The 12,514-nt window shown below is 43.8% G+C and overlaps 1 protein-coding gene across 1 annotated transcript in view; it reads left to right on the top strand.

Annotated features, from left to right (window-relative positions):
- The first annotated feature begins 2,675 nt into the window (after positions 1-2,675).
- The window catches only part of LDB2 (LIM domain binding 2), a 395,745-nt gene continuing 385,906 nt past the window's right edge, over positions 2,676-12,514 (top strand). The window contains exon 1 of the mRNA XM_062636464.1: positions 2,676-2,710. Coding sequence (XP_062492448.1) covers positions 2,691-2,710 — 20 coding nt within the window. The 5' untranslated portion in view covers positions 2,676-2,690. The remainder of the gene's footprint in view (positions 2,711-12,514) is intronic.

Here is a 12,514-nt window from a genome sequence, read left to right as displayed (position 1 = left end):
GTTCTTACACTTTGTGGTTCTGTGGAAAGGTCTGGGAAGAGCAGTCATTATGCAGATGACTATATTACATGAAAATAAGTTATGTAAGGCTGATATTGTGAAAGCAACTTATTTGCAAGACCAATAAGTAAGCAGTTTGTCTTCTTTCTCAGGAAACAGTGTAGGATACCTGCAGCTGAAAAGTATCATGGCAAAGGTAAGAGTGATTCTGGGCACGACTCATCACAGATTATTTTTGGAGTCTGGAACATTTGAATAGATACACTAAATCCAGAATTTTATTTTTTAGGATGAGATGGGTCTTGCAATGTTACTCAAAAGTCTTGCTGTGGGTGTAGATCAACTTTGAACACAAGAGTGAAAACAAACATAGTGTAACTTCTGTTCTTTTCTGGATCATGTTGTCTCAAGAACTTTCTTAGTGTGTTAGATGGAAGTGCCAGCTCAGTATCAGATGTTGAGTCAAGCCCAGTATCTTGTTTCTGATAGTGATGCCTCTGCTCCTGAGCGGACCACCACTTAGCAGCATCCACCAGCTCCTTGGCTAGTATCAGGGAGTGGTAGTCATGGTCAGGAGCTCTGTTTAACATCCCTCTGCCTGGATTTTCCACTTTTGATGCTTTGACCTCTTCCTTTATTTCTTTTGTTGTAGTCTGGGATCATTTGATTTGTTTTCCATTTTGCTCTTTGTAGCCCTCATCTTCCCTGTAAGGAGTTTGAGTCTGGGAGAAATCATCATTGACAGCAAATAGAGTGGGTAGGCTTTAAGAAGTGGTCAGAATGCAGGATGCTTAGTCCTACAATCAACATTCATATTTTGCATCTATTTGATGTTTCTTTCTTGAAGTAGACTTTTACCTTCTATATTTACAATAATAACAGAATCTGTTTCCTAGTTGGTATCTTTTTCTTAGATCCTTCATTTTTGAATCTTCATTCCTGTTTTGTTTTAATTTTATTTTCATCAGTTGCATTTGTATTATTTCAACTCCAGATTCTGTACTTCAGAGAGAAGGCTGTTTGTTTCAAGCTAGCTTATTCCTGGGGTAATCCAACAAAGCTATCTGCCAACATGAGGTGCTGAAAACATAGAATTAAAAAGACGAAAGTATAGAGTAAGCCTAGTATTTTTCTGTCTGTCCTGCTGACCTGAAGGTTACACTTGCTCCATCATGTTTCATAGCTCTCAACAGATTTCTCATTTATTTAATGTAATTTTATTTCAGATCTATTTACATTTTTGGGCTCCATGACATCTTGTGACACTGAGTTTCATAAAGTGATTCACATAGTTCATAATACATACAACAAAAACATTCTTTTCTGTTGCTTCGAATCTTTTGTTCTGATTTTGCCTTAAAGGATTGCCAGTTTTTGCTTTATAGGAGTTTCTAAACACCAGGCAGAGTTGTGATTCCTTCAGAAAAGATCATAGGTTTTTCTCTCAGACAATGACTGTATTCAAAACATGAGAATCAAGATCTGTTTTAAATTAAATTGTTTATAATTATAGAGAGTGGTTTCCTTACAGCAACAGGGGCCTTCAGACATAACTCTGACTGAATCATTTTCCAGCATCAACAAATCATTTTCTGAAGCTAAAAGTTGTGTGTGAAATGGTATTCTTTTCTGTACTTCAGACTCTGGAAACAATCATTAAACAAAAATCTGAAAAATTGATCAAGCTGACACTTTAGGCTCATTCAGTTCTTTGAACATTGCTTTCTAGCTGCTTGGTTATTGGGATAAGTTTTGTGATTATTTCCAAATGTATGAGAAATAAGGCTCTTAGAAAGACACACTCTGATGAGCTCATTAAGTGTTAATATATTTTTATTTAAATTCCTATTTTGTTTTGTTACCAGACAGAAAAAAGCTTTATTTTCATAATAAATATAAATGCGAAATGATGTGTTTCCTCATAAGACTTTCAGTAGAAATAGCAATCTGGTGCTGAGAATATTTGCTTTTCATTGAAGGAAGTAGAAGTAGCAAATTTCCAGCATATTTTAAAAAATGTTTTTCTCTACCCTGATGATTCAGGCATTTTCCAGCAACTGCAGTCCGTGAATTCCAGCCATTGCTACCTTTGCAGAAGGAGATGTGTCACTGACACAGGGGAGCACAGGTATACCCTGTTATGACAGGCAGAGTGCTGTTGGTCAGAGCAGGAACTTTGAAACCTGAGAATAACTAAAATAATCTAAGTTGGCTTTCTGGAGCTTCCAAAGCCAGTTGGGAAATCAGACACACAGTGAGTCTGTTTCTCTCCTCTTTGGTCACTTTTTATCACGTTTCAGATACATAGAAACATTTCACAGAAAAAAAAAAATCATAAAGGTCACAAGTGCTTCATACTTGGGAGTTCTGAGAGGTATATTTAAACCCTGGCAGACTTTTAACCTTTTCTAGCTTACAATAAGTTTGCCATCCTCTTAAACCCCTTTGATTGTATGGCTTTTGTTCCCCTGAAAGGGGGACAGGGCTGCCTGGTTACTCAAGCAGATGCCAGGCTTCTGATTTGCATTTGATGAAAGCCACTTGTGAAAGCAGAATCAATGCTCAGATTTACAAACAGTAAATGTGGGTATTGGCTTGTCATTTCTTCCTAGGTTGTTGTCCTATAAAGCTGCTCAAGTTCCACTCTTTGCAAGAACATCTTCCTGCTATCCCTGCTGCCCATAAACACTATGTTAGATCGAGATGAAGGGTGAGTAATTCTTTTTATCTCCATTATCTATTTTCTTTTTTTTATTTTATTTAACAACAGAAAAAGAAGAGGAAAAAGAGAATGAAAATGCAGCCATTTAGAATAATGCATTATAAGCTGATGAACCATAATAACTAAACTGTGTGTCTGAAGGGGCCTAATTACAGAACACCAGAGGCACAAGGGGGAGCTTATTGTGGACAGCAAAATAGTGCTCTAATAATGCTGTCACTGTTCTCAGTACAGCATCAGTGTTAATCTGTGTGGTTATATCCAGGTAGCGAATGGAACAGAATGCATCAAGAACAAGAGAAATGAGTCTGAAAGGGTTATATATCAAATCAGAGCTAGCAGGGAGAAAGACGTTATTTTGAATGAGGTTAACTGAAAGCAAGATGGCAGTGTCTGAACCAGTGTTTCTAAAATAAGGGTGTTTTTGAGTAGTCTATGTGCAAACTCCCACTGACTAATATATAAAGAGTGTACATGTATGCTGATGTATAGACATAGGAGTAAGAGAATCAGCAACGATGGGCATTTGAAGTACAATCTTTTAGAGTGTTTTTAAGCCATGAAATCAGCTGTTGCAAACTATATCAAGACCAGTGCCCAGTAAGAAGAGCTGTAGATGTATCTTTTCTCTTATTAAAGGGTGTCCATGCTTTTTACTTTGGATATGTGGCATAATTATTAGGCATATTAATGCCTAAAACTTCAGTATTAAAAGCACATCAATAATGTGGGCTAATAAAAAGATTATAAGAGAGGTGTTGCCATTTCCCTTTAATATGAGCTTGAATGAATCTAACTTGCTTTGGCTGTTGTGTCCTACACATGCTCCATGTTACTACATATGCTCCATAAAGCCTTGCTGACTGGGACAAAACATGGCCATTCTATAATAGGAAAGCCAATCATTTCCATGTACCAGATCAACATTTTTTATAGCACTGGAGGTCAGAAAAATTACCCAGAAGCAATAGGACTGAATATAAATCAACTTTTTTTATAGCACTGGAGGTCAGAAAAATTACCCACAAGCAATAGGACTGAATATAAAGCTCATTCCTTTGTCTTGGCTATTTCTGTTTTTCTGTACTGTACAATGCAGTACAGCACATGGATTCATGAGCTAGATCTAAATGAGCTGTTGCAAATGTAACTGTTCCTGCAATGTAGGTGGTAAAGCCTATGATAGAGTTGTTGCGTTCAGTACAAGATAAATCAACGTTACCAGGTTTATACCATAAAAACATCACTGAACTGTGTCCCGTGTCTGATCAAGTTTGGCTACATTCAGTTTGGATGTCTATGAATGTAGTTCAATTTTCTTGTAAAGGGTGTGTGGATGAGATATAGGGAAGTTTTTGGATGAGAAGCTCTACTGTAATGTACTCAGTAGATATTCCCCATTCTCCTATCCATTTCTCCGCGCTATGTCTAAGGTTTCATATTCTGTTTCTATTTTGTTTTACTAACACATAACTGTATCGCAGAAGTTTTTACAAGTTAAAAAGAAGGACTTGACATCTGGGTGTGGAATAAGTGGTGCTTTTGACTCCTGGAAAATTGTTGGAAGCTATTTGCTCTTATTTGGTGGTTGCTGCTTGGATGATGGGGAGGAAGTTAGCTCCTTGTTTTAAACACACTGGCAGGAACAGAAGGTTATTTCTTTTTTTCTTCTTTTCTGTGTCTCTTTTTCTAGTGAATGCAATGTGAACTCTTAGTGTCTTATCCAACAAAGATGACAATCTGCAAGCCTGGACTCGCCACTTCTGTAACCATTTGGTTAAACAGTTACAGATAAACATGATAATCCAAATTATCAGCAGTGAAAATACAATTTTTATAACCTCACCTTTATATATTCAAAATAAAACCCTGTTGTGATAAATAAGGCAGCTGAGACTTCTCAGAAATTGTTCTAGATTGTAGTATCTTGTATGAAATCCTGATTCTGCAAGTCAACAGCAGAGTGCTAATTGACACTGATGGAGCTCGGAATTCAGTGGCGCTTCGATATCTAATGCACTTAATGACCAGTTTTAGGCACAGATATATTTAAATGAGGATCCCAACAATGGAAATTTTTGTATATTTGTTTAATGCATGTATTCTGAGCTGAACTTAAACAGAAGCCTAATGTGTATATTTCTTTACAAGACTAAGATTTTTGCTGAGGTGGACTGAACTCAGGTGTTATTTTCATTGCAGACCTAATCGTACTTCTAGTGTCAGTTGAATCTATTCAAGGAAGTTTATTTCAGTGGTAAGAGCAAGATACCAAGATTTAGAAACTAGGAGACACCAATATCAGATCTAAAGATCTCAGGGGGGTTATCTGCACATGGAATTCTACTTTTTAAAAACAATTTACCTTTGTACTATTGCAATAAATTGAAATTCTAAAGTGGTTTTAACGCTGTTGTAATAAATCAGTCTTGCCTTGTGGTAGTGAAGAATAAAGAACAACTTAGGGCATGGAAAAACCTTGGATGTATTCATAATACTGGAGCAGCCAAAATCCTGTTCTTGAAATCTTTGATAATTTGCTTATCTCCCACTTACCTTGGACTCACTTTCAGCTTTATCTGGTTCTTTTGCAACAGACAACAAACTCCATTTGACACTCTCTTTTAATTAAAGATTTTTTTGACAGAATTGATATGTAACTTCAGTATCTTTGGCACTCTTATTATTTCTTTTTCCTTCAGGTCTTTGAGAAAGCTGAGTGCTAAACTGTCCTGTTGTAGATAACAGAAAAAAAGGAAGAGTAAATGAGTGAAAGCTGATTTTGGTGCACTGGGCATACCTAGTTTTCATTTTCAAAACTTCTTTTCTGTTTCTGATTAAAGCCACCCTGCCAAACCTGTTTGTTTAAAGTTTGTATTCAAAGGAGAAATAAAAAGCATACAAGTTCATTTTAAATGGATGCTGTACAAAATTGAAGTCAGCTTTAGAAATAACAAGAGGCATGAAACTCAGGACTTGGAAAGCAGTATACCACCTAAGCAGTCATTCAGGAACATGAAGTACTTTTCTTTAAACCTTAACAAGCAAAGCTGGAATCTGTCTCAAATTTTTCTTAAGTCAGGTTTTTCCTTCTTTAGCTGTTCTTGACTGAATTGCATTTATCAGTTGCATTGCTTGTCTGCCACACAGCTGCAATATTAGGAGGCATTTATGGTCCATACTGTATAAATAGCACAAGGAGGACTTTCTGTTTCATTTGAGGTTATAAGAGTCTCCCCCTTCCCCAGCTATCAAAAATAAGAGAAGGCTAAAGAATACAAAAAGTTTTAGCGAAGCAAAAAGAATAAAACGAAATATATCGTTCATACGGGTATACTTCTCTGGGACAAATCAATATTAGAATCATAGAATCATAGAATAATTAGGGTTGGAAAGGACCTGAAGATCATCTAGTTCCAACCCCCCTGCAATGGGCAGGGACACCTTACGCTAAATCATATCACCCAAGGCCTCATCCAACCTGGTCTTGAACACTGCCAGGGATGGAGCATTCACAACCTCCCTGGGCAACCCATTCCAGTGCCTCACCACCCTTACAATAAAGAACTTCCTCCTTATATCCAATCTAAACTTCCCCTGTTTAAGTTTTAACCCGTTACCCCTTGTCCTATCACTACAGTCCCTAATGAAGAGTCCCTCTCCAGCATCCCTATAGGCCCCCTTCAGATACTGGAAGGCTGCTATGAGGTCTCCATGCAGCCTTCTCTTCTCCAGGCTGAACAGCCCCAACTTCCTCAGCCTGTCTTCATATGGGAGATGCTCCAGTCCCCTGATCATCCTCGTGGCCCTTCTCTGCACTTGTTCCAACAGTTCCATGTCCTTTTTATGTTGAGGACACCAGAACTGCACACAATACTCCAGGTGAGGTCTCACAAGAGCAGAGTAGAGGGGCAGGATCCCCTCCTTCGACCTGCTGGTCACGCTCCTTTTGATGCAGCCCAGGATACGGTTGGCTTTCTGGGCTGCGAGCACACACTGCCTGCCCATGTTCATTTTCTCATCAACCAACGCCCCCAAGTCCTTCTCCACAGGGCTGCTCTGAATCTCTTCTCTGCCCAGCCTGTAGCTGTGCCTGGGATTGCTCCAACCCAGGTGTAGGACCTTGCACGTCCCATGGTTAAACTTCATGAGGTTGGCATCAGCCCACCTCACAAGCGTATCGAGGTCCCTCTGGATGCATTCCTTCCCTCCAGTGTATCAACCGAACCACACAGCTTGGTGTCATTGGCAAACTTGCTAAGGGCACACTAAATCCCACTGTCCATGTCAGCGATGAAGATGTTAAACAAGACCGGTCCCAACACCGATCCCTGAGGGACACCACTCGTTACTGGTTTCCAGCCAGACATTGAGCCATTGACCACAACTCTTTGCGTGCGGCCAGCCAGCCAGTTCTTTATCCACCGAGTGGTCCATCCATCAAATTGATGTCTCTCCAATTTAGAGACAAGGATGTCGTGTGGGACAGTGTCGAATGCTTTGCGCAAGTCCAGGTAGTTGACATCAACTGCTCTACCCCTGTCCATCAGTTCTGTAGCCCCATCACAGAAGGCCACCAAATTGGTCAGGCAGGATTTCCCCTTAGTGAAGCCATGCTGGCTGTCACCAAGCACCTTGTTGTTTTTCATGTGCCTTAGCATGCCTTCCAGGAGAATCTGCTCCAAGATTTTGCCAGGCACAGAAGTGAGACTGACTGCTCTGTAATTCCTTGGGTCATCCATTTTCCCCTTCTTGAAAATGGGGGTTATATTTCCCTTTTTCCAGTCGTTGGGAACTTCACCTGACTGCCGTCATTTCTCAAATATGATGGACAGTGGCTTCGCAACTTCATTTGCCAGCTCCTTCAGGACCCGCAGATGGATCTCATCAGGTCCCATGGACTTGTGCACGTTCAGATTTTTAAGATGGTCTCAAACCAGATCCTCTCCTACAGTGGACGCAAGGTCTTCATTCTCACAGTCCCTGCATCTGCCTTCCAAGACTTGGGTGGTTTGGTCAGAGCCTTTGGCAGTGAAGACCGAGGCAAAGAAGTCATTCAGAACCTCAGCCTTCTCCAAATCCTGTGTAGCCAGTTCTCCCGAGAGCTTCCTGAGGGGGCCTACATTCTCCCTAGTCTGTTTTTTATTTGCTATGTACTTGTAGAATTCCTTCCTGTTATCTTTAATACCTCTAGCTACGTTTAATTCTAACTGGGCCTTGGCTTTCCTAACCTGGTCCCTAGCTTCCCAGACAACATCCCTGTACTCTTCCCAGGCCACCTGTCCTTGCTTCCACTTATTATATACCTCTTTTTTCCTTTGAATTTTCCTCAGGAGCTCCTTATCCATCCAAGGAGGTCTCCTGGCCCTCCTGCTGCACTTCCTTCTGGTTGGAATGCAACACTCCTGAGCTTGTAGCAGGTGATCCTTGAATATCAACCAACAGTCTTGGGCCCCTCTGCCCTCTGGGGCTGTATCCCATGGAACCTTCCTGAGCAGGTTCCTGAAGAGGCCAAAGTCTGCTCTTTTGAAGTCCAGGGCAGTGAGCTTGCTGCACGCTCTTCTCACTGTCCTGAGGATCTCAAATTTGAGCATCTCATGATCACTGCATCCAAGGCTGCCCTGGAGCTTCACATTTCCAACAAGCCCTTCGCTGTTGGTGAGCACGAGGTCAAGCATGGCACCTCTCCTTATTGGCTCCTCTATTACTTGCAGAAGGAAGTTGTCTTCCACACAATTGAGGAACCTCCTGGATTGCTTGTGCCGGGCAGTACCGTCCCTCCAACAGATGTCAGGGTGGTTGAAGTCACCCATGAGAACAAGCGCCTGCGAGCGTGAGGCTTTTCCTATCTGTCTGTAGAGTGCTTCATCCACAGATTCCTCTTGATCAGGCGGTCTGTAACAGATCCCCACAGTAATGTCTCCCATAGCTATATTCCCTTTAACCCTGACCCACAAACTCTCTGTGGACTGCTCAGCTGTCCCCAGACAGAGTTCCGTACTCTCCAGCCTATCACTAACATAAAGGGCAACTCCCCCTCCCCGCCTGCCAGGCCTGTCTTTTCTAAAAAGCCTGTAACCTTCCATCCCAACACTCCAGTCATAGGAGCCATCCCACCATGTTTCTGTGATGCCTATTATATCATACCCCCGTAGACATGCACACATCTCTAATTCCTCTTGTTTGTTCCCCATGCTATGGACATTTGTATAGAGACACCTGAGCTGAGCTCCAGCTGAAGCCGGCTCATTGGCTGGAGCAGCTGGGATATCTCTACATTGCTCCAAGCATTTATTATAGGTGCTGGCAACTGACTGGGTGTGTTGGGATGGAATGATGCCCCCCTCCCCCAACACATCTAGTTTAAAGCCTCCTTGACCAGTCTGGCAAGCCTCCTACCAAAACTGCTCTTTCCCTTCTTTATCAGAGCAGCTCCACCAGCCCCCACTAGACCTGGCCTACAAACTTGGGTCCCGTGTTCAAGACACCCAAACCCCTGACTATGACACCACCCTTTTAACTATTTATTAACCTGGCTAATCCTCCTAGCTTTTTTTAGGTCCTCCCCTGTATCCTGGAGAATTGATGAAAAGCCTATCCGAGCTCCAGAGCCCCTAACCACCTGCCCCAGGGCTCTGTAGTCTTTCTTTATGTTCCCCAGGCTACTGCTGGCTATATCCGTAGCACCCACATGTATCACCAGGAGTGGGTAATAGTCCGTGGGACTTACTAGAGCAGGCAGCCTCTCTGCCACATCCCTGATCTGTGCCGCCGGTAGGCAACACACCTCCCTTGAGACGGGGTCTGGCCGGCAGATGAATGCTTCTGTCCCTTTCAGTGTAGAGTCCCCTACTACTACGACCCACCACTTTTTCCTAGCAGCATCAGTAGAGATCTTTACCAGGGCATCAGCCAGCTGTTTCTGGCTCGAGTGCATTTCCTCATTAGCCCGCTGCAGGACAGCAAAGCGGTTCTGCGTGGGGACAACAGATTTAGGGGGAAGCCCCTTGTTTTTGGTTGTCCTTCTCCTTCTTTTTTTTTGTTGTTTTTTTTTGTCACTAATTCCCAGTTTCCCAGGTTAACGGCCTCCTTCTTTCCTTCATGAGGTAGAGGTGAAGCTTGAGGCCCCTGCACAGTTTGGGCCAGTGTCGTGGTTTAAACCCAGTCAGGTAACTTGTTCACTCACTCCCAGTGAGTGGTGCCAGGCTGACAACAATCGAGGCCCCCTCCCCCCCGGGGCTCTCCCCTTCCCTGCTCCCGGAGGAACGGGGAGGAGGATCAAAAGGGTGCAACTCCTACGGGTTGAGACAAGAACAGTCCAGCAAACAATGTACAACACAAATCACCACCGCTACTATCAACTACAACAATGATAAGGGAAAATAACAAGGGAAGAGGATACGATACCACCGGCCAAGAAACGAGTCCCACCCGGAAGCCCATGTGCTTCCGGATAACTCCCAGTTACCCTTCACCCTGGGCATGAAGTGCTGTGGTATGGAATACCTCCCTGGCTAGCCCGGGTCAGGCGCCCCATCTCTGCTTCCTCCCGGCTTCCCCTCCTCCCTGGCAGAGCATGAGCCTCACAAAGTCCTTGGTCAGGGTAAACATACATCACTTAGAAACAACTGAAAACGTCGGCTTCACCAACACTGTTCCCAGGCTGGAAGTCAAAACAGAGCACTGCACCAGCTACCACAAAGGGAAAACATGACTGCTACTGCTGAACCCAGGACATTATCCACCCCTTATTCCATACCATTCACGTCGTGCTCTGATCCCACATTTTCAATATACCATCGCTCTCCCACATATATGCATTCAGATACATACAGACCAAGAGGAAAAGATCATTTTCTTAGTGCATGGACCAATCCCTATAATGCTGCCGAGTCCATTCGGTCCATGATATTCAAAGTTCATTCTCTGTTGGGATGATGGCTGGAGGGAAGTCAGGGCCAGTCGCTGGTGACCTGGAGACATCTAGTTGATGGGCTATAAAAGCATTACACAGCAGGCAACAGCATACAATTGAGTTCACTGGCTGTTTTCCCCTAAAATCAAATCCCCTTGAGGTATACATCGGACTTCCCCATCTTCCCGCATTACCCACCAAGTATATCCAGGTCCCTGAACAAAAGCAATCCCACGAGTGGGTTTGCCTTTACCTGAAGCAGGAATAACCCAGACTGTCTTCCCCAGCAAAGTCTTCATGTGCACCACGGGAACTTTGTCCCCCTCTACAATATGTAAAATTTCTGACTGGGCCCTGTTGGCAGATCCTCTGGTGTTGACCAACCAGGTGGCCTTTGGTAAGTGTGTATCCCAATGCTTGAAAGTTCCCCCACCCATTGCTCTCAGTGTAGTTTTTAACAGCCCATGGTACCGTTCGATTTTCCCAGAGGCTGGTGCATGGTAGGGGATGTGATATACCCACGCAATGCCATGCTCTTTGGCCCAAGTGTCTATAAGGTTATTCCGGAAATGAGTCCCATTGTCTGACTCAATTCTCTCTGGGGTGCCGTGTGGCCACAAAATCTGTTTCTCAAGGCCCAGGATAATGTTCCGGGCAGTGGTGTGGGGCACAGCATGTGTTTCCAGCCTCCCGGTGGTTGCTTCCACCGTGGTAAGCACATGGCGCTTGCCTTGGCGGGATGTCGGCGGTGTGATATAGTCAATCTGCCAGGCCTCCCCATATTTATACTTCAGTTGTCATCCTCCATACCAAAGAGGCTTTAACCGCTTGGCTTGTTTAATTGCAGCACATGTTTCACACTCATGAATAACCTGGGCAATACAGTCCATTGTTAAGTCCACCCCTCGATCACGGGCCCATCTGTATGTTGCATCTCTGCCCTGATGGCCTGCAGTGTCATGGGCCCACCAGGCCAAAAATAATTCACCTTTATGTTGCCAATCTAAGTCCATCTGAGCCACTTCAATCTTAGCCGCTTTATCCACTTGTTGGTTGTTCTGGTGTTCCTCAGTGGCCCGACTCTTGGGTACATGGGCATCTACATGACGTACCTTCACCACCAGGTTCTGCACGTGGGCAGCAATATCTTTCCACAGTGCAGCAGCCCAGATGGGTTTACCTCTGCGTTGCCAGTTGCTCTGCTTCCATTGCTGCAGCCACCCCCGCAGAGCATTTGCCACCATCCATGAGTCAGTATAGAGGTAAAGTACTGGCCACTTTTCTCGTTCAGCAATGTCCAGGGCCAGCTGGATGGCTTTCACCTCGGCAAACTGACTCGATTCACCCTCTGTCTCCTTCAGCAGTTTCTGCAACTTGTCATCCAGGACTCCATACAGCTGCCTTCCATCTCCGATGCTTTCCCACAATACAGCAAGAGCCATCAGTAAATAAGGCATACTGCTTTTCACTTTCTGACAGTTTATTATATGGTGGGGCCTCTTCAGCGCCCACCACCTCCTCCGTTGGTGACATTCCAAAATCTTTGCCCTCTGGCCAGTCCATGATGACTTCTAGAATGCCTGGACGACTGAGATTTCCTATTCGAGTTTGTGGTGTAATTAGTGCAGCCCATTTACTCCATGTAGCATCAGTTGCATGATGTGTAGAGGAGACCCTGCCTTTGAACATCCAGCCCAGCACGGGTGGGGTGCCAGGAGGAGCTGTGCTTCAGTGCCAATCACTTCCGAAGCAGCTCGAACCCCTTCATAGGCTGCCAGTATCTCTTTCTCAGTTGGGTATAGCTGGCCTCAGATCCTTTGTATCCCCGACTCCAAAAGCCGAGGGGTCGACCTCGAGTCTCCCCTGGAGCTTTCTGC

Source organism: Pezoporus occidentalis, unplaced genomic scaffold, assembly GCF_034315485.1.
Source record: "Pezoporus occidentalis ecotype Australia unplaced genomic scaffold, CSIRO_AGI_Poc_V1 ctg48, whole genome shotgun sequence".
Classification (NCBI taxonomy): domain Eukaryota; kingdom Metazoa; phylum Chordata; class Aves; order Psittaciformes; family Psittacidae; genus Pezoporus; species Pezoporus occidentalis.
Note: the sequence above shows the minus strand (reverse complement) of the source record. Positions and strands in the feature narration are given on the sequence as shown.